The sequence below is a fragment of the Conger conger genome, chromosome 9, assembly GCF_963514075.1.
Source record: "Conger conger chromosome 9, fConCon1.1, whole genome shotgun sequence".
Taxonomy (NCBI): Eukaryota; Metazoa; Chordata; class Actinopteri; order Anguilliformes; family Congridae; genus Conger; species Conger conger.
In genome coordinates, this window is record NC_083768.1 from 26,261,327 (window position 1) to 26,284,906 (window position 23,580).

Below are 23,580 nucleotides of genomic sequence, written 5' to 3' on the forward strand. Positions count from 1 at the left end.
AGAAAGTCCTCACTGAGTGTATGTACAAACAGTTTAATATTGAAAATAAAATGAAAACCAACACAGTGATCAAACGTAATGCACAATAAGAGAAGTAAAATTTTAAGTTTAAAATTTAAAAATGCATCTAAAACTATTATAAATTATGTTATGTATGAAATTGAAAGCTATTGCTATATATATGATATAGCTATGTTTTCAGTTGCTAACTGATGCGGCATATCATTTTGGTGTCCACAACTTTAGGGCATATAAAACCAAATCCCCTTCACCATGCTGTGATGCATGGATGAGCCCCACAGTCTCGGATCCAGACCGTGCCGGTGTCGACTTGGGCTGGTAGATCAATTGGGTGACATGGAATTGGTGATTGCATCGCCCTGGATATGGGAGGTCTGCGTTTCATCCCTCTCTAGCTTGGTCCCCACTGGTTGATCGGGCGCCCGTTGCCTACATGTCAGAGCCAAATATGAAAGTCCTCCCTTCGAATCCACCGTAGGTGAGCTTGGTTGTAGTCTGTGATGTGGAAAGAAGCAGCTGGTGACCCCACATGTTTTGGAGGAGAATCACAGATGTCGAAGCACCCTTGAACTGCCAGTGGGGTTTGCACCATAGACTGTAGAAAAATTGGAAAAAATGAACTGTTTTTTATTCAGAAATAAAAGGCCTTGCCCTGGAACTATTATTACTATTTTTATTAGTTTATTAGTTTGTCCATATCTTGCTCGTTGGCTGTCATTCGTATGCTGCCTCTCGTTCATTCCATGGCTGTAGTTCCTTCACTTCTCATTTGCTGCCAGTCTGGATGCTTAAATATGCAGTCCTGGATGTTCGTTTGACAAGGGATATTATTAATTCAAGGCTGTGGACTTTGATAAGAAGTGAAAAGAATTGCATGAAATGGGTCTGTATTTCACTACTTAGCCATTTGAGTCGCCAGTCCCCATTGCCTTGAAAGCTATATCCACTTGAAGATCGGTGTTGTTCAGTGTGTTTGGTTCAGTGTATTTGGTTCGATGTTGTTTGGTCTTCTTCAGGCAAACTCTGACCCAACCTCTTTGCTAGGAATTCACTTTGTAGATGATGTGCAATGGTCAAAAGTCATTTAAATGAAATGAAAAAAAAAATTTGGGTCGACATTTTACTAGGTTTGCTAGCTAGACTTAGTGAAAATGAACTCACCAGAAGGAATTGGCTGAGTTTTAAACCCAGTCACTGTCAAAAGCTAATGAGCAGTGGGCAGAACTCATAAGACTGGTCCCGGCGGATGTGCGACTTTCCAAGAGTGATGAATGAATAAATAATAAATAATCCAATGCAATTGCCGCCATATTGTTTTGGCATTGCAGTGACAGTAGTATTTGGAACACCCGGTACTGCTGAGGCTCACTGTTCCAGAACACTTGGGTTGGCTTGGGTTAATGGGTTAAGAGTGCTTAGTAATTTTTAACCTAATTTCACTCTTCTGTTTTCTGAGCCACAGTGGGGAAATACATGGCCATGGTTTGGTTCTGAACTGTGTTGTGGATCACTGCACTGGCAGCCAGTTCTTTAGTTGGATACACCCACAACAGCCAGTTCTTTCAGTGGATATGCCCACTACCACCTCCTGGAATCACATGCCAATGGTCTCCTGTTGTTGAGAAAAATCAGGCTAGAAACCTCAGTCAAACAGGTAGCAGATTATAATATTAATGTATGTGGGAATGATATTTTACACTTTCATAATTGAGGGATGATGTTCTTTGGATTGTTCCAGTTAATATTCAGATTCCCACATAAGACAGTGCTCCTGTAATTGAGGAATCTCTTTCATCTTATTGTGCAGCTGTTTTTGTTTGACTGTTGCAAGAGAGAATGATACAGGTACTGTAGATTATAAGTGAATGTGCAGTCTGTTTTCTCTGGGATTATAGTACTGTCATTGTTTATATCCACTGTAATAACACACACATTCTTTCCTGTGGTTTTTGCTGACACGCTGTTATATCTCATTATCAACAGGGCTGAAACTCTGGCCTGGCATCACTGTTTCTCATCATTGGGTATAGTCATTTTGACTCTAAAAAGTACTTCAGTGCACAAAATAACATTTGTATATTTAATATTCATGCCATTGCCCCTTCATGTTCCCTTGGAAATAAGCCCCTTAAATTTCTCTGGTTTGATATATCATTAGCTATGTGCCTTATTATAAAAGGTTTTGGTCAAATTCTGTAGACCTTTATGCAGCCTTCAGCAAATGTACTATTGAGTAAACAATACTTTCATAAAGACCATGATTATGAAGTGTTCTTTCAAGCAGTCATGAGTAGGCACCCTCTCTTACCATTGAGAAAATGACCATACTCTAGCATTGTGTCTAGAATGGCTATTTATTGTTCACATAGTTGCATAATTCTGGTTCTGTGAGTATGTGTGTGTGTGTGCTGAATGTGCTGTGCGCTTGCTGTTCCAGAAGGCTGTGGAACATGTATGTGTGGTATTCGTTTTGGACTCTCACTCACATGTGACTGTTTCGAAGAGGAGCACAGGTGCTTCAGCTTCTTTGTGGCTTGCTTATAAAAATGTCATTATGGGAGGTATTTTGCATGTGCCTTTGGGATGCCTGTTGCATGGGTTCATTTGGTTATTTCAGAACTGCACAGAAAGGCTCAATTCCTATATTAGTATTTTCATTAATGTTTTCACGATTGGCACTGGCACTGTGGTTTTTTAACATATTTAAGGGGACCATAAAACTGCTCCTTGATATGGTTTCTGGTAAGTTGCTTGTAACTTGTTGAATTTCTTTAGAAAAAATAAAAATAAAAAGGGTCCATTCTACACACTATAGATGGATTCCGAAGAAAAAATATCTCCTAACTCCTATGCCTCCTTAATTCTCACCATCTCTACTGAATTTGACAGCTGGCCTTAAACAGAATGGATAAACATTATTGTTTTCCAGAGACAATCTTTTGTTGCTTGGTAGGTGATGTGACAGACAACATCAAAACTGTAAATCATTAGCTGTCAGTGGCACATTGTGTTATTGAAAGAACATTGAAAACATGCTTATGAGATGTCAGGACATTTTGGTGGTATGTAAAATATATGACCTTCAAATTAAAAATAGCTGCATATGCTTGTGATGACAGAAAATACATTTAAAGACATTGTTGAATATACAAGAGTATAATTTCTTTAATAATAATATGTATGTATGTAGGTACGTAGAGTGAGATCCGTATTATTATTATTATTATTATTATTATTATTATTATTTTGGTTGTTTGAAATAAACAGCTATTCATTCATAGAGAATATGGAAAATGTCTTGATTAGCCAATACATTACTTCAGCAACACTGCCTTGAAGCTATGTGGCTTATGTTACTGTCCTGAAAATACAAAAAGTGAGTCAGGCATGGCTCTTTTTGAACTGTGCCAGTGTTTGCCCTACCCATTGCCAAATGCTTTTGCATACTCAAAATAGACCTCCTTGTGTCTCATAAACCAAACAGACAATCCACCATGGGAAAATTAGCTAATTTACAGCTATTTCCCCATATTTTGAAAGGAAGAACATTGAAAGGATCCCCCTGTGGGCCAGAAGTGGGGAGAATGTATACAATGATCAGTAAGGTGAAGCACTTGAACCTGCTGTTGTGCCTAACATTTCTGTTTGCATGTAGAGACCTGGTACTCCCAACAGTGTAGCATTTTGTTTGCTTCACAGCTGAATAATTTTTTTCTAGGGCATATCTTGCTCTCTGCTGTAGTGGTGTGCATCAAAGATGTCTTTGTTTCCCGAGAACTGTGTCCCATTTTTGTGAAGTAGCAAATGCATTATTACAAATATAATACTCAAGGGCAAGTGGAGACATAATGAATTATTCTCTTTCCAACTGAATGGGGCTGGGTGCCAAGATCAGGATTTAAACTTGCTATTTGTTTCTGATCTACAATTATTGAAGCTTGAGACCTCAGGCTTGTCTATGTGGGTAAAAACAGTTCTCAGTTTTAGCCTAATCTTTCAAAGTACAATAGAATCTCAGAGATCCTAAAATCAGAAAACCGAAAAGTCTGTCTGCCTGAACAAGGTGTGGAATCAGAAGTACGACATTAATACAAAAGTACGACTGCAAAATGCAAACGAGTAACACTATTAATTGAGAAAAGCTTTCAATTAAAAAATTAGACAAAATTAGACATGGGAGTGAAGTTAACGGTTGCTAAGACATTGCATACAAAGAAAATACCATATTGACATAAAAAGGACCAGGGCAAAATCTGCTGTTGGATGGAAGATTGTGTCACACTGATGGTTACGGCCATTTGTATCCATCCACAAGGATTGCAAAACCTTGTTGCTTTGCCAACGTCACTACTGTATATGGTTTTGTATCTGATTTGGCTATTTTAGAAGTTTGTCATTTTAGCCTATTGTTGGTTATTTGATTGCAGTTCAACTTTTAGACAAATTCCATTGAGGTTATTGCTTTATTATGACTCAAAATAAACTGAGCTTTTCCGAACATCTTCGTTCCTGATGTGTTCAGACAAAATGTAATATTAGAACCTGAGGGGAACCTGAGTAAACCCTTTTTTTATTTAAAATGGACCGCTGTGAAAAGGGAATCCGAAAGTCAAACTTTGCTACCTCGGGACCTGGACAACTTGTCATTAACCATGAATTCTTGCAGAAAATTATTAAGGACAATGTCTATGAACTAAAGCTGAAGCATAACTTGGTTATGTAACAGGACAATAATCTAAAACCCAAAAGCAAGTCCACGTCTAATTGACGGAAGATTTAATATTAAAGTTCTGGAGTGGTCTTTTCAGTCCTGCCTTCACTTAAATAAAGACGCTGTGGCAGAACCTGAAAAAAGCAGTTAATTCTCAAAAACCTACCAATCTGTCTTTATTAAAACAAAAGAGTGTGTTAAAATTCCTCCACAGCGATGTTGAATTATAGGAAGTGTTTGGTTGCAATTATTACTTCTAAAGGTGGTGAAACCAGGTATAAAATTTAAGAGGCAATTCTTTTTTCACAGGGGTGACATGGATGTTTGATAACTTAATTAAATCAATTTACCATTTACCATTTAATTTTGTCTAAAGATCTGAAACCATTCAATGTGAAAAATATGCAATAACGGAAGAAATACTATTTCACGACACTACAGGTGCATAAACACACGCATGCATGATTGTGTGTGTGTGTGTCCGTATAGATACACACACACGCATGCACACATATACAATTTCAAACTTCAGATTCCAGCTGTCATGCCTCTCTCACACAAATGAACTTTTATTTTTGGCTCACAGATAGCTTCAATGTCATCATCTGCACTGGGCCACTGTCACATAATGCATAAAGGTCAAGCTATTACTACAACAAGGGGGCTTTTTAACCTTTGCCAAGCATCAATCTGCTCTTAGGAGAGGGTAATGAGCATCTTATCATTTACAAGCCCTCAATGGTCCCTGCTCTCACTGTGAGCTCTAATTAACAGCATCAATCATTCAATGTGCTAGCATGAACATTGTTTTAAAAGTGTCTACAAAGTGTTGCATATGCATACACTTGACTTCCATGTCACCAAATTTGTTCAGTTGACTTCAGCGTAGTTAGTCATGATTACTTTTACAAGGAACAAAGTCTTTGATCCATCCAGCACACTTTAGGTGCAATTTTATATGCAGATGCAATACATTTACATTATTTGTTTTGTATCTTGTGGTTTGCAACTCTCATTGCTGCTGACTAGTTGTCCTGAGCTGACATCTGCTATGCAGCATTCTGCCTCAATAATGCAATCTGTTCATTTTAATTTGTAGTCTGTATAATTTTCAGAAGCCTCTGCTCCTTGAGGGCAATTTCATACATTTAATCAAGCATAAATTTCCTATTACTACAATAAAAATAACACTATCCTGATGTGCCATGTGGGATGTACAGCATGATGAGGACTCATATTTCACACATCTGCTTTACAGCAACTTTATCAGAAATCGATTGCTTAATAAATAAATAGTGATAGTGCTTCATATTTCTTATACAGAATTATTTCATTTAAGACATTATTAATTATGATTCGCAATTGGTAAATTCACAGAGAATTGTAAATGTAATATGTATTACCTTTACTTTAGCAAATCTGAAAAGCTCACAAGCATTTTGTGGTTCCATTCTCACTGCAAATTGTACTGTTTGCATTATTTAACATAATTTAGAACCATAAATACAATATAAAATGTATTATAGACACTACACTAAGAGGGATCTACTCATAGGTTTTTAGCAGGCACAAACAGGCAGGTGGCAGTGCAGTTGTACTCAGGAGAGTTTTGTTTCAATAATGATTGAAATGAAGAAATATTGGCATTCCAATTCAAAATTACCTTTGGTCATTCGTGGAATAGAGACTAAGAATGCAATGTGTTGATATCACAGTGGCATTCATGGGGAATGTTTGTTTCAGTAGCATACCTCTTGTAAACTGTAAATGAAGTGGACATTTTGTCTCAGTTCATTTCATGAAGGCTTTGCTTGCCCACTAACTTAAACTTCATTCAACCACTGAAAGCAGCAAGTCTGTGAAATTACAGTTTGGTGAGAAGCTGGTTACTGCAAATACAGGCCAAGAAAAGGCTTTCACCCTGCCTTTTACTCACAGAGCTTCTGGGTTCACAGCTGCCATGGCAACACACCACATGATGAGGTGTATTAGATTGCCTGGGACAGTGTGCAGTGAGGCATAGTGGGGGAGAATGTGTTCACTCCCTTGCTCAAGTGAAAGGATCATCCCAGTTCTGTGCAACTTTTTCAATGGACTGGGAGTAAATTCCTCTACATAACTTTGCTCGCTCTTTCTTTTGCCAAACTGTGTCTGCAATCTGCAGGTAAGCCGTTTCCTTTTTAAACAGTTTTACTTAACGTGTGGTGTTCAGATTCTATTTTGGGGTTCAAACTGTGTCATGTCTGAATGTAGACATGTGCTGGGGATGTCCTGTCTGTTTTTTTGTATTTGACCGCTCCATTGAGAGATTAAAAAGTCTGTCATCCTCCAGTTGTGCTAGTGTAAGCACATCTTTGTAGTTTAGGTCTCATTGCTTAAGACCTGTAGCCTTTTGCTAAGCTACAATACAGAGGTAAATGTTTCTGTGCAGAGGAAAAGGCTGAAGTGTAACATTTACTGTAATGTTGGTCAGTGCAGAGCTAAATGCTGAAATGCAACATTTACTGTGATGATGGTCAGTGCAGAGGTAAATGCTGAAGTGGAACATTTACTGTGATGTTGTTCAGGGCAGAGGTAAATGCTGAAGTGGAATATTTACTGTGATGTTGTTCAGGGCAGAGGTAAATGCTGAAGTGGAATATTTACTGTGATGATGGTCAGTGCAGAGGTAAATGCTGAAGTGTAACATTTACTGTGATGTTGTTCAGTGCAGAGGTAAATGCTGAAGTGTAATATTAACTATTGTGCTGGTCGGTGCAGAGGTAAATGCTGAAATGTATTATTAACTATGGAGCTGTTAGTGCAGTTAACTGTGGTGCTGGTAGCTAGGGTCCTCTCTCCTCTCCATTTTTCTCACTTTGTCTCTCCCTGGAATGTATGCTTTGAAAATATTTGTAGAGGGGGAAAGGGGAGGAGCTTGTTGGGTTTTGAGTAAATTACTAGGGGCCCACAGATTTACAAATAGAATACAACAGGAAGCAATATTCACTTACAGGTAGAAGACGATGTGATTGTCCCTCCTGTCCCTCATGTTTATTATTAGAAAGTGCAACTTGGATTGGATGCATTTTCAGTGTGATCATTCATTGTTCTCAGGTTCTGAGTAGAAGGAGTTTCCCTTTGTGCAGGCATTTAACCCAAACAAAAACCAGGCTTTTGTTGAAGTAACTTTACCATTACAATAGCTTCCAGACAATATAAGGAATGGCATACTTAAAAACAAAAGGAAGCTGAAACTACAATGGATCCATATGGCAAAATAAAGATAGTTGTGCTTCCCAGCAAGTTTTACATTTAGGACAAAATTATTTCTACAGGAGGCTTGTATGGACTTGTTAAATTGCATGTTTAGATTTTTTCAGTGATTCTTTTTGGGTCTAGCCCTCATATTACAGTTTTGGCACAATTTGGCCTTTGCTAGGATGTCTGGTTGAAGGTCAAACTTTGTCCAGGGCCCAGCATCACATGCTAAACTGTGCCAAAATAGTAACATGGTATGACCTTATGACCTCAGTACAATTATTTTATGTTTTATATGCTAAATATATATGCTTATATTTTTCTTCTTTTTTGGAATGTCCGATCATGTATATTATATGCATTGCCCATGCCCGGGCAATGCTTGAGCCAATTGCATCATCACGTGGGGCATAATTGGCATTTGATTCAAAAAGCAGGCTATGAGGTCCATCCATGCACTAGAACAGTATCTTAAGACAGGCAACCCTGCAGCCCAATGCAAGTAAGTAAGCTGTAGTCCTTAAAATGTATGTTCTCCTGCTTATATTATTTTGGAAAGCAAAATAGAAAATGAAAAAATCCTCAAAAGTTCCTCATAGGTACTAAGTATAGCTGATTATATGCATTCTTAAAATGAGCCATGCTCTTATGTGTTTCAGGGAAGTACAGAGAAAACAAAAGGCTACAAACCAAGAAAATCTCTAGCTGCATAATGTACATGGAAAAGATTTTTACTGTGTCTTAGAAGACACAGCATCAGGGAACATTACAGAAGCAGGCAGCTTGTTACCACCCAGCTGTACTTTTAAAATACTGTTGAGGACGAAATGCATCTGTCAAACAAAGAATTAATATGCATATTGTATTGTACATAAGGTATCATTGTTCTGTTATGCAACTCCCTAGGAAGCTTTCTCCACCAAAAAGCTCCTTAATTTTAGATGGTCACACAGATATAGAAGGGGAGGCATATTTCCTGTTTTTAGTGTATGGATATTAATCAATTGACTTATTTACATTTAATATTCAGCTCTTGCAATGGAGATGAAATTTACAAAGATAGTGTATGCCTATCTTTGTAAATTATCATTTTCAGGTATAGGGGTTGTAAATAGTCCTGCCATGTGTTTTTTCAACCTTAAAACTCTGGCTTGATTAGTTCTACCTCCTGGCTGACTAATCATGCTAATTAGCTAATCTAGATGATTGGAACAAAATACCGGGGTGGTCTTTTAATTTCTGAACCTGGATTTTCCACCTCTGGTATGCCTTTTGTCACGTATGCTACTTCCAGTTTCAAACTAAGTTATTTCATACCGGTGAGGTTCTGCTGTGTTTCATTGACATATCGTTTGCTGGATGATCAAACACATGATCCAAGTCACACAATTCTGGAGATGTAGCTGTGCCAATGTTGCAGTTTCACACAAATTGTTTAAGCAGTGGTGGGGCAAGGCCATGGAAGATATTGTACAATAAACCAATAATTTTCTGTCAAAACATTAGAGTATGCTTCTTAACACTATTGCAATAGTGGTAGGGAATTGATTTATCCTGTACCTTCAGTGTTTGTTCATAGAGTTTATGGAGGGGTTGCAATGTTTTCTCCATTGCTACTGTAAGTAAGGATGAAGCTTGATGTTCAGGTTTAGCATATTCATACATATACAGCTGTGTAATCTGCATATATTTGCATGATAACCTCTCAACGGATCATTGATAGATAATTTATGCTAAATAAAAGTGGGCCTAAAATAGAACCCTGAGGGACCCCAATAGAACTCTCTGTAACTAAAGATTGAAATCAAATCATTTGTTTAGTGTTGTCTTTAAACTCAAATATGATGTCATCCATTTAATTGTTTACTGTGTTTACTGATATGAGCTGACAATTTAGAGAACAGTACCTTATGATTGACTGTGTCAAGAGCTTTCTTCAGATCTATGAATATAGTTCCAACCAGTCCTCCTTTATCCAGCTGACCAGGTCTGTTTATTTAATTGACCAAAGCATAACTGATTAAGTCTCTCATAGTGGCTGGCCAAAGCAATTTCTGCATAGAAATGTTGAATTTGGTATGCGTCATTTTTGAACTACAATTAGCAGGTGTTGCGGCTGGGCTTGTTGTGCGGGAAGGAAGTGTGATTCATGCCATTCACAGTACATGGCTGAGACAATTGTAGTCAGCAATTGTCTCAGCCATGTACAAATATTTCTAGTCACCCTCATATGGAAATATTTCCTCCGCTGATGTTCAACCCTTACAATTTGTCACATGACTGCGAAGCAAGAGGTATTTTCCATTCAGTACTTGAACATGAAAGTACATTTATCTGAATAATATAAATCTAGATTTTCTTTCTTTAGTTGCTAGTTTGCTAGCAAGTAGAAGAGCATATTCCAGGCCCAGTAGTAAGGCCCATATTCAGGTAGATATGAAAACTTGTGACTGGCATTGTCTCATGCCCACCCATAGACCGTTAGCACCTCCCTTGCAAAGCATGTACCTGAAGCATTACCTGTGTTCACTGGCGAAACAACATGGGGGATACACTCACTTTATTAGGTAGACCTGTACACCAGCTTTTTAATACAAGTATTTAATCAGCCAATCATGTGACAGGAACTAAATTCATAAAAGCATGCAGACATGGTCAAGAGGTCCAGCTGTTTTTCAGACCAAATGTCAGAACGGGGAAGAAATGTGATCTTGGTCATGCACAACGGTCTCTGGAGTCTACAGAGAATGGTGAGCAGCAGTTCACATCCAGTGAGCAGCAGTTCTACAGGCAGACTCGCGTTGTTAATGAGAGAGGTCAGAGGAGAAGGGCCAGACTGGACGAAGCTGACAGGAAGGGGACAGTACCACAAATAACCACACATTAGGTGACTTGACGACTTTCCAGTGTTCTCAATTTGCATATGCAATAGTAAACAAGTCAGCTGTTTGGGACACGGCCTTGTTATATGGTTTTGAAATGGAATTCCAGCTTCACTTCATTTGGAAGTCATTCCAAGAATGTGGTGCTTGGAAGCTAAAAGCTGTTCTCTCTAGATCTGAAGAGGTACACGCAATTTCACAAATAGAGTCAAGAGGCTTTATTGTAGGGGAGAATACATGTACTGTATATTATAATATCCCCATAATTGAAAACTGGCAGGAGGGTCAACCTAATTCTTTTTCTATGCTGTTATGAAGGGCATGTTGCCCAGATATTTATATGAAGGCATTAGCTCAGTTTGGGCTCCATTCAAAGTGTAAATATCTGAGCTGGTCAAATTAATAGCATGTATATTGTAAGCCTTGGTGAAAAGCATGTAGTTAATCTTTCTTGCATTCAAGACCAATTTTAGCACAATAAATAGAACGGAACAATGTTGTTTCCTAAGGCAGCAATTGAAAAAAATGTTAAAATACTGCCTTAGAGGTAAGTTGTGCTATGTCCAGTTCTATATCTACTGTAGATAAATGGTACAAGGTACATTTCTTGTCCAGGTAGTTATGAAGCACATTATTTATCAGGACTCAGTAGGCAGGTAAGCTGAGAGGGCACTAGTTCTTAAGGTAACAGAGATCACCTCTCTTATGAAGTGAGAGTATATGGGCTGTCATCCATGCATTTTGGGATTCTACCTGATTAAGTAAAAATCTGTATACAATACAGTATACAAATCCAACCAAAATCACATTTTTGGTGTGCTTTCATGTCCCATTATAAGTTTGCTGATGCATTTCTATCTATACTAGATTTTAAAAAGTGACTAAAAAAGTATTCAAATATATTCTTATGACTAATAATCACAGGTCACATTAAGGTGGATTTTATTTCTTTTTTTTTCCATAGAAAAAAAATGAAAGGCAATTAAAACAATGTGCTGTGTGTACACAACACTCTTCACTGATTATGGCATTCATTTCAAAGCAGGTTGCAATTTTGTAATAGTGGACATCCCCTGGAGAAAAGATGAAATGTTGTGGCTTGCATTAAAGTAACCACATTATTTAGTTTTGCCATGCATTTGTGTTATTGAAAAGGCTTATTGAGCTCTTTTGTGAACCATGTCATATTTCTGATTTATTAATGGATACCTATATGCACTGCATTTTTAATGCAGATGAAATTGGTCAAAAGCAGACATTTCCAAGGCCTGCATTAGGAAAATGTAGATTTATGAAAGCCTTTCTTTCATAAATCTAGCTACTAGCTACCAGCACCACAGTTAACTGCACTAACAGCTCCATAGTTAATAATACATTTCAGCATTTACCTCTGCACCGACCAGCACAATAGTTGATATTACACTTCAGCATTTTCCTCTGCACTGAACAACATCACAGTAAATGTTACACTTCAGCATTTACCTCTGCACTGACCATCATCACAGTAAATATTCCACTTCAGCCTTTCAAAATTAATCTAAATCTATAAGCTCCCAAAACTTGCTATTGTTTGTTAATGTGATCTCATCTCTCTCTTCCACTACAGAATGATTGAAGGTAGTGGGAGAGGTGGGGATACCATGGCAGAGAGAAGACAACTGTTTGCAGAGATGCGTAAGTACTGACAGCTGAGTTTTAACATATTTATATACTGTCTTGTATTTTTCTCTGAAAGGGCCGCATTCTTAATATATGTTTGTCATGGTAAATGATGTTAACTCACATAAACATACACAAAACATTACATTTTAAATGGCATAGCATTATATAATATGGCACAAAATAAGCACAATCAAGGTTATACACACAACCAAAACCAAGGTGTAAAGGCTCACAAAATGGCAAAGGCAGTAAAAACATAAACTTGCACCCTTTGAGCTCCCAATATTAGAAATGTGCTGACAGACAACCAAATAAAATTGTTTGGCTAATTTAATTTAATTTAATTTATTCTTCCAAGTAATTTCAGACAAATATCCCTAATCACATATTTTTATATTGTAAAATTGTCTTAAAAGTATTAATTAAAACATATGAGGCTTTCTTATGAGTAAAATATGTCATATAAATCACATTATATACCCTCCCAAGGGTGAAATGCATGTATTCCATTATAGAATAGTGTATATTTTTTCAGTTATGTGTTTAAGGGTTAACGCAAAATAAGGGCAGGCTCGGTGCCAAATTAAAACAAAACCCAAATCTTCAAACACAAATAATGAAATGGTCAACAAAGTACTCCAAAGGGGGAAAGGCAACAGAAAACTAAAGGTAGGAGCATGTGAAAAAACACCACTGTCTTTAAAGAAGCCATAATAATGGAGCCTAGCAGTATGTTTGTTGTAGGAAAAAAGGTTCCTGTTAAAATGTGGGTCTTACCAGGACAGTGCACTCTTGCAGGACACCAGCTGACTGTGTCACTCATAATGATGGATAGATTTAGCATTGAAATATGCACCCACTTAAACCACCCAGTATGTGGTCTGTCACAAGGATATCCTCCTGCTGGCTCCACATCACCGGCAAGCAGAATGCTGTTATAGCATACTCACACTTGTGCTTGTTTACTGTATTTTTTTAAAAGGAAGAGGTGTTTGCTAATCCTCTTGTGCTTGCAATTTTTCACAGGGGCTCAAGACTTGGATCGTATTAGATTATCAACCTACAGAACAGCTTGCAAACTCAGATTTGTTCAGAAGAAATGCAACTGTGAGTATAAGGCATTCAGTGGTTGATGGCAGACTCATGCCTTCTACTGTATGTCATAAATAGCATCTGCATGAGGTAACCATTACCATTACCAAAAAGACCAGCATGGTATTTAGGAAGAACAAGATGCTGAATGTCGCGAGTTGCGTAAGACTTAAGAAACTTTGCTTCTTAACTTGCTGGCAACACCCAGGTTTCTTTATGATCCCAAAATACACAAAGCATCAAACTTTTATACACTTAATGAAAGTTCTATTATAGAGCAATGAACAATTAAAACAGAATAAAGCACAGCAGGCAAGTTGTACCATTGAATGACTGACTGGCTAAGTGTTGGTAGCAAGAAGACTTGGATATGAACAGCAAATATAGGATTGGTTTTAATAGAAATAGGAAGCCTTGAGTCTAAGGCCAAGTAATGCAGGCATTCATGTAACCTTCTCTTGCTACATTTAATCTACAATTAGTATTCTGTTCATGCATTACAGACTCACACAGGGCTTCAAGTAACACCAGTGATAGGGCAAGCAATAAGAACATTAGCTAGTTTTAGACACAGACAAATAACTGTTACAATCCAAGATAGAATTAAAAAGTGAATATCACATCACAAACTAAGATAATGGCAGTTCAATACTATGTGAGACATAACGTGAGACGCATCCACAACGATCAGTAGCTAGTACATCAAGGAATAGTAGTTACAGAGCTCACAGTGAATGCTACACAGATGCTCATCTCACATTGACACATCATTTCTTTCAAATGGTAATATTACACATGTTATGCCATGAGCCAATTCTACGATTAGAACTATGTTCTACGTTGTTACCCAGTTCCTGTTGTTACAAACTCGATCACCGTCCACGATAGTACAAGTTAGGGGACGGATAAGCACAAAGTCTCTGGGGTGGCTGTGAAATGATATACCAGTACAGCCAGCCAGGAGTAGCAGCAGAGAACTCCACCAGCCAATCATATTACTGTAAGCCTCACTATTTTCAAGACCAGCCAGATTTGGATCTGTAAATTTGATACGAGGTGGTATTGTGACCGGACCTGATTCATGAGCATCTGTCCTGCATCCCATTGAAGGTACTGTCACAATGCAGTTTTTCCCTTCGGTTAGAGTGAATGTACCCCAACTTTTGATTTACTGGAAATAGAAGTGTAAAGCCTTGTCAAAATGTCTTATAGGCTCATTTATTCAAAAAAAAAATCACACAAATTTATGATAACGAGCTGCCGAACTCCTGACCATTTGTTTACATTTGTGAAACGCTGGTGCTCTATTAACTTATTGAAAGTTCAGAGGAGGAAGAATTTGTAAAGGAAAAAAAAAAAAAACACCCCACAAAAACCAAAACATTGTGAACGGAAAGAAGGTGGTCAGTCTGTCCCATAATCCAAACAAGGGCAAACCAGGGAGAATATTTTCTAGTTAAGCAGATGTGTGAAATGCTGGATGAAATTAAGACTATTTTAAAATTGTTGGCCCTGAGTTAGCTGGCATTTGAGCGTCTTCATAATATTTCAAATCATATAGATGACAATGCTTTATGTCTTGTGATAGTTTTTCCTCTATCCTCTCCATGTTTATCAAGATCAGTCAAAACCAAAATAATGAGTCATGCTATTATTATTCATGTTGTCTTGTGCAGTGCATCTGGTGGACATCTGGAATGTTATTGAGGCTTTTCGGGAGAATGGTCTGAACACCATGGACCTCAACACTGAGTTCTCTGTGACTCGTCTGGAAGCAATACTCTCCACTATTTTCTATCAGCTAAACAAGCGTATGCCCACCACCCACCAGATCAACGTTGAGCAGTCAATCAGCCTTCTGCTTAACTTCCTACTGGCAGCCTATGATCCGTAAGTCCTCCCTGTTACCATCACCCAGCCAAGTCCCATATGCATGCTAAATTCCTCATATCTGTTCATTAAAGCTAGAAAAACCGGTTTCACCAGCTGCCCCCTTTTGTGCTGTTTTCTGAGCCCTGGTACTGTGAGGACGCAGACTGTGTTTCCGTTTTGTGATTTTTCTGTGTTTTCTTGCAGGGAAGGCCTTGGTAAAATCTCAGTCTTTGTTGTGAAGATGGCCCTGGCAACAATCTGTGGAGGAAAGATTTTAGACAAATTAAGATGTAAGTTGTAGTATTATTAGTTTCTTTGGTATGGACTGTATAGTCTTACTCTATTAATGCCTTGTATTCCCCCAAATGTGTGAGTACATGCCTGGTATAGTGTAATTAACAGCAAGCATGAATAAAAAATAATAATAATCCAGACAAGAGTACCCTTTCCCCCACATTACTGGATGACAGATATTTATAATAATTCAAAATCAACTCAGTTCACAAAACTCCACAATCCAGCAAATAAAATGTTATCCATGAGAATAAATGTTCTATTGAGTATGGTATCTATGCTCAATAAAAGACAAATAACTCCCTAAAACACATAGGGCTTAATGCGTGGTTTAAAGCACATTTAGGGCATGTCCATATCCACTTTTGCTAGTTTAACGGCAGACAGTTTGAGTTTCTAATTGGCTGAACTTAATTAATAATAGCTGTGTCTTGGGTGTAACATGCAATAAATCAAACATCTGTGACATCTTCCATTCCCTTTAAATGCCACCTGTGTTTTCACCTTTGGTGGATTGCTAATATAATGGTATATTTAGCAAGAAAAGACAGATTTATTTCTGACTAATCAGATCTGCTCATGGATGAAATTGACGGGGATGGAATTGCTGAAAGTATGGAAACCGAGTCACTATGATTTAAAAATGTGATTACAAATAGTGAAAACATTGCAGTGATTACATGCACTGCAATGTCCTCTATTGCAGTGCATGTTTTCAATTGAATGTGATTCATGCACTGTTGAAGCCATGATATACAGTGTCATTAGTGGGGGATCCCCTAGAAGACTGCAGGAATGAGGGTGCTGGCTAGTATCTTGCCGGGCAGGTGTAATGGCGAATGGAGCATATCCATTGGCACATCGGACTAGGTTTGATTGGGATATGCCTCCAGTTGAACTTCAGGGATGCTGGAATGACTCACTCTTAAACAATGTATCGCAGCTGTGACTTTCACAGTAACAGGGAGTGCATAGGGACAGCAGGCATTCATCTCCAGCTCATCTGCCAGGAGATGACAGATGTTTGTTACAGCCTGAAGGGATAAGCACAATTTAGGGTGGCATTCCCCTTCACTGAGGTACAGGATCCTCTGCCTTTATCATACTCCCTGTGACGATGTGAATCAAGAATAGTATGTGCAAATGCACACATATTTAACAAGTTCAATAACTAATGTTTTGATCAACTTTCACGGTCTTGTAATGGATGATCAAATAATGTTTGATCTGGTTATGACTAACCATTTCACATTTTTGATATACACACTAATAATAATTCAAATTGTAATCTTGATATTGTTATGCATGTTTCAGACAGGAGGGTGCATTGCACACCATATGTTACTATGTTAATATTGTGCCCTTAAAATAATGATGAAACAACTGCAACATGACTTAGAGTAAGACCAGATTTGTGTTGGTCAGCTACATCAGCAATACCCCAGCAATGTGCCTGACCACACCTAATTTTAAGACCAACACATTCATTTGCTATTTAAACAATGTAGGTGTTGGATGGGAAAAGGATAAGGGCATCAGTCTGAAGACTGTCAACTGAGAACTCAACTCTCTTTTGCAGTGACATGGGGAATTAATGTGTGTAGGTCATCAAAGTGATTGTGTAGCCAATCAGATATAAGGGGTCATTTGGTGGCCAAGAAACCGGAGCTTACATCCTATTCTTTAAAATATATAAGTATATAAATATATTTTTATTAGTGGATCAGATCAGTTAAAAGTTTTATCAGCAGGATGGTACAGCGCAATGCTCTCTATCGCTGTGCTGGGCCATAGTAATTATATTTGGTCCAGAGGAAAGACTGCCCCCTACTGGCATGCCAGCACCTCTTCTGGCAGTAAATAGATTTTTCTGGCAGTCTCCCAAGCAAGTGGTAAGCAAGCCAGTACCTGCTTAAAGTTTTATTTTCATGAAGTAATGTTTTTGCTTTGTTCTACCAGATATTTTTTCACAGATATCGGACTCTGGTGGCATAATGATTTACTCCAAATTTGATCAGTTCTTGCGGGAGGTTCTGAAACTGCCAACAACCGTTTTTGAGGGCCCTTCCTTTGGTTACACTGAACAAGTCACAAGGTCGTGCTTTGCCCAGCAGGTGAGTTCTAAGAAAAACAATATGATTATTTATTGAATGGTTATTTATGATAGAAAATCATAACCATATCAATAGCTTAGACGCTAAGCCAGGCCAGCATATAGTCTTTGTGTGTGTGTGTGTGTGTGTGTGTGTGTGTGTGAGGGAGAGCAAGAGAAAAAAATGTTCTGTTTTACTTGTCATTGTTTCTTGAATATAAGACAAACGATGATGCCTCATTCGTACTAAATCCTCCTTATATTATGCAGATTTAGTATATTTAATTATATAGTGGCATTCATGTGTCAAAATACACCCCATCAGCAATTAATGAATCGATTCTGTGACAATGCAGCAGCACTTGAAATGGTTGCGCTGGTGTTTGTTGCCAATCAGATCGCAATACGTATTCATTTAAAAATACATTTTATTCAAATATTGGCTCAATACAGTCCTTGCAGAATGTGGACTTTGGTGTCAGAAATGGGATACCAGGCCAGTAGGGGGTGCAGTGTGTGAACTGCAGGATGCCCACAGTACCACAGGAAATGGATGTGCAGGTCCCGTCCTGGAGAGGACAAGTGAAGGGCCAGGCAGCAGAGTGTGGCAGAGCTCTGCACCACGCTGCGTCACTTCACGCAGGCCCAGAAACTGTGTGAGGAGTGACTGGAGCAGGAAGCACAGCATCACGGACAGAGATGACCAGAACAGAGAGCTCTCCCACCAGTTTGGGCTGCTGCAGGAGGAAGTTCAGCGAGAGCGTCAGGAGGGCTGAGCAGACAGTGGGGTCGGAGCGCTCTGTAGACCCAGCTCTGCACGCTTCTACAATGGCATCTTCTGAACAAACTCCTACTTTGCCGATATCTGGACGGTCAGCATTTCAGGGGTGGGAAGGCCCCAAAATGCAGCCTTTCCATGAGAAAGGACATTGTTAAATTATTTGACCAAGTTTGAGTACATAGCTACAGCCTGTCAGTGGCGAAGACTGGGTGCTTTTACCCTTCTTAACAGGTAAGGTGTGTGAAGCGTACTGTATGTCGCTATGGACTTTGATGAGACTTTGGACTATGACATGGTCAAGAGTGCCATGGTGTCAAGTGGGAAGAGTCCTCATTTTGGGACGACTGTATTGAGAAACGGCTATTTGGAGAATAATTTGTCCATTTTTAAATGAATACTTAATGCAGTCCATTTGGCGAAAAACTCCAGTCAATTCAAATTGTGTGAGATGTGTGCTGCTGCATTGTCAGAAATTTTCATCATGATTATTTATACAGATACATTTCCCTTCAGCATATTTCCATATTAGAATTTTCATTAAAAAAGATGTGCAATCAAAAAACCTTTAATGTTACACATGAAGAACCAAATACTTGGATCTTAATTATTTATTTAATAAACTGAAATATCAATGCCATGTGTGAAGAGGTGAAGGTGACTTTGTTCCTATTCAGAACTGTCTTCTGATACAAAATGAAAATATCACTGAAGTAAATTTGGTTTTATATTTTCCTAAATAATTGACAAAAGTCTACAGTTTATCACTGCAAAGTTTCTGAATACTTGGAGATATAGTATAACAAGGATCTATGCCTTGGAAGATAAACAGTTTGGATCAGGGTTATTTCCATAACCATTGCAGCACTCAGTAACCTCTTAGCTATAATATTTGCTAATATTGTAATATTGTGGGAAAGCACAATTATCAAAGATGGTAGTCATGGATATTTAATTTCATGTTGTTAAAATGTATTCATGTATAAACTTTTGAGAGAAAGTTTATTCAATTAAGTAAAATAAAGGTAATCTACAGTTTGTGCTCAGGCCCACACATTTGAAGTTGGCAGGTGTAGAGTGTAAGCCGAGGTAGCACATCTTTAGATATTGTCAAATACTTTATTGCTATAAATATTTAACAGTAGAATGGCATTCCATGGCAGCTAAAATGTGTCTGCTAGGCAACTTGTACTGTAAGTAGAAAGTCAGAAAATCAGGTCCTAAAATGGATCCCTGGGGGGCGTAACAAGTAATAGGAGTAGAGGAGCACACATATGATGTGGCAAAGTCTGCCTACCAGGTAACATCAACAGAATGAACATGAACAAAAGGCAGTTTTGTTGCACTGAGAAAAAATCGAATATTTATAATCAGCACTGACACAGCACAAACAGCACACTCCCAGACTACTCAAAAATAGCACTGACACCTTGCCAACTAATAAATAATTGGAAGTAAGGAGGGGTTAAGGGCCTTGCTCAAGGGCCCAATAGCCGTGCAGATCTTATCATGGCTACACTGGGGCTTAAACTACCACTACCTTGATTTTCTACAGCGTGTTCATTTTAAATGTGGTGATGTTTATGTTTAAACTGTGCTCTGTTTGCCTAACTATGGTTTTTCTCCATCCTCCAATGGAAATTAACAGAAGAAGGTCTCCCTCAATACCTTCCTGGACACACTCATGTCTGATCCCCCCCCTCAGTGTCTGGTCTGGTTACCCCTAATGCACCGACTAGCCAACGTAGAGAATGGTGAGCCACTGTCAGTTATTAAGGCAACTTCTGAACATTTTCTGTAGAAATGTTTACCACAATCTTTTACGTTCAGATTCACATCGTATTCTCATATAAAAAATATTTATGCCATATATACCCACCCTGTTTCTTTGATTGACCATTAGTAGTAATAGAGATAATAGTTGTCATCGTTGTAGAAGATACATACTTAATATAACATGTGCATTGTATCCACATACATTGGCCTTGTTTATACTATCTCTCTCTCTTTTTAATGTTAATTATGTACAGTATCATGAATATACTAAATCTTCGATAAAAAGATTGAAATGTTGCCAATACAGTAATAACTACGGTAACAGTTTGCACTTCAGTTATGCATGCAATGACTACATTGCTTTGAGACCATGTGTCAGAAATTGCTAATTAGCTGGACCGTTCACAATTATCCAAAATATGAATACTGTTATAGTGGTAGTCATTACAGAAATGTGTTTATATTTGTGTCTATATTGTACCATTGTCATTTATTAAGGATAAGCTGCTAGTATGAGAATATTTGGAATGCATGTAGGCTATTTTTCATTTAATGACTTTTTCATTTAGCCTATAACTCTACAGAGATAACACCTCTGACATTATTTTCAATTTTCAGTAAAACTGAAACTTTGAGTTCTGAATAAACTACCTGATGGCAATACATAAAGACAACTGCATGAAATTGTGTGCAGTCCCTGCTTTTTCTGTGGAATTGATGTGTAAGAGGAGCGAGACACTGAATGGAATTGCAGGAGCACAGGCTGAATTTGTTGTAAAAATTATTGCACTTTTCAATTCTTTAGATAATTTTTCTGATAATTTTTAGATAGTTTTGTCTTGTTGTGCACATTTGTTCTTGTTGCGCAAATTTTGTCACTTTTTTCTCCTGTGTAACATAACTAACTAACAAAAAAAAAAATGTTGGATTCAGTTATGTCCTTCATTTCCAGAAAGTAGTTCTGCGAAATTTGGTTTAATAATCGTTATCAAATTAGGTCACTGTGCATGCAGAAATCAATGCTGTACGGCTGGACATGCCTGACGCCTCTGGGCATCAGGCCTGGTGGTTCTGGGTACTAAAAAACCTCAGCCGCTCAGTATTTTACACCGCCTCTGTTCAGAATGATAAGATACAGAGGATATACTGTACTATGCACTCAGCCTGCAGATGAATATTAATCCTGTAGGAGAGCTTCACTGTTAAATGAATCCACAGCTATCAGAAGAGTGATCTTGAACATCAGCAAAATGTTCTGTCAGAGCAGCCTAGTGTACAGATCCAGGCCAGTAAGATTCCTATTTCCTGGCATATAACCAGGACTTTGATGTTGTGATCTCTTCCCTCCCCCAGTCTTTCACCCGGTCGAGTGCTCCCACTGCCACACTGAGAGCATGATGGGATTTCGCTATCGCTGCCAGCAGTGTCATAATTACCAGCTTTGTCAGGACTGTTTCTGGAGGGGACATGCCAGTGGTTCCCATAGCAACCAGCACCAAATGAAGGAGTACACATCATGGGTAAGAAGGAGGGGGTTGTGACTGCATTAAACCAGTTTGCGCCCAATGATCCTCTTCTCTATCATGCAACAAACTGATAGTGTTCTTTGTTTTGAAATAAGCTGTGCATGCTCTGTTCTGTGGCAGAGGAAACCGAAATAAAATGTAAGACTAAAGGTCAGAGATCAATAGGACTCAATGGGCACTGAGCCTAGTTCATCAATTAAAGCCAACCTGGTCACTCACTGGTTCCTCAGGGTATTCACAAGTAGAAAAATCCATGTGACCATTGTATTTGCTGATTACTTTGACCCCTGCAATGCTTGAGCCAAAAACCTATTTTTACTTCATGGTACATTCTAGTATGGTTGACAGATACTAATTTAAATTAGTTAAAACATTATTGCAAGAGCATCAAAGCCCCATTGTAAAAATTGCAGGTGATTTGAGATGGTTAAAAGGCACTTTGAATGTAAAGTACAATTTCAGCAATTAATTTATTATATAATTGTCCCTGGGATAGAGATTAGGATAGACAACATAAATTATTCAGCTGTGGGCCACGGCTTTCATCATTCAGCTTTTTTTCATTCTGCATCTTTCAGATGCTAATGCCGTGTGTCATCTCCAATACTCCTGTTGCACTGCATGTGGTCATTATGTTTCAATTCTATTTCTAGTGTGGTTGCTGTGCCTACTTCCCACTACTGAATACTTTTTTTCTTCATAGTATGGGCTGCTTTCTTGAGCTGTTATTGCGATTGTGAATTATTTTTAAATGAGGTGTCTACCCTCACACATCCTGAATCTTCGTTATTGATGTTTTAATGTTGAAAACCACACACCAGCCACTATGTGAAGTGAATAACTGCATAAGACATCTTTACAGTAGCTTAAGTGTCACTGAGAATTATGGTCTTGATCTGTGGAGCAGGAAAATTGCTTTTTTCTCCACACAAGAAATTCTAAATTCAGACAACAGTAGTGTCATTCTTAAAATAATGTAAGAAAAGAATAGCATTGCATACCTTCTGTGAGACTAAATACAAAACTAACACTGTCTGTTCATAGTGTGACATGCATAAATTGTATGAAATTCTAAACTTTTGAAGAATATCAAATTCTAAGTGTTCTAAGAACATCGAACCTGAGTTTGCCTTTCATCTAATAAAATATAGTAAAAGCCCATTCAAATCATATAAATCATCCTTTTTCTGCTGTGGCTCACCTTGTTTTTATCCCCCCAGAAATCTCCTGCTAAGAAATTAACTAATGCACTCAGCAAGTCCCTCAGCTGTGCTTCCAGTCATGAACCTTTGCATCCCATGTTCCCAGACCAGCCCGAGAAACCACTAAACTTGGCTCACATTGTGTAAGTACAGGAAACATGCACTCCTCTCAAAGCACTGGGGTGCTGTAATGTGGCTCAAGTTCTTTTTCTGTCAGTGGATTGTTTCATGTTGGGTTATAGATTTTACCTAAGTGGAGATTCTGTATTTTCGTGTTAGTTAGAGCTTAGTTTCGGTTTCATTTTTCTTAACTTAAATAAAATAAATATTTGTTTAAAAATAATTCCCCATTCCCCAAATTTATACCTGTTCCATTGCCTTCATCAGTTTTATAAAGGCCCACACTCACATGTCCAGCTATGTGTAGAGTTT

At 38.1% G+C, this 23,580-nt stretch overlaps 1 protein-coding gene across 11 annotated transcripts in view; it reads left to right on the plus strand.

Moving 5' to 3' along the window:
• Positions 1-23,580, plus strand: part of dtna (dystrobrevin, alpha) — a 74,664-nt gene that overhangs the window by 12,329 nt on the left and 38,755 nt on the right. For all 11 annotated transcript variants that reach the window (XM_061253463.1, XM_061253465.1, XM_061253462.1 and 8 more), the window contains exons 2-9: positions 12,461-12,528; positions 13,543-13,623; positions 15,285-15,498; positions 15,685-15,770; positions 17,734-17,888; positions 20,293-20,398; positions 21,774-21,940; positions 23,167-23,291. In XM_061253463.1, coding sequence (XP_061109447.1) covers positions 12,462-12,528; positions 13,543-13,623; positions 15,285-15,498; positions 15,685-15,770; positions 17,734-17,888; positions 20,293-20,398; positions 21,774-21,940; positions 23,167-23,291 — 1,001 coding nt within the window. In that variant the 5' untranslated portion in view covers position 12,461. The remainder of the gene's footprint in view (positions 1-12,460; positions 12,529-13,542; positions 13,624-15,284; positions 15,499-15,684; positions 15,771-17,733; positions 17,889-20,292; positions 20,399-21,773; positions 21,941-23,166; positions 23,292-23,580) is intronic.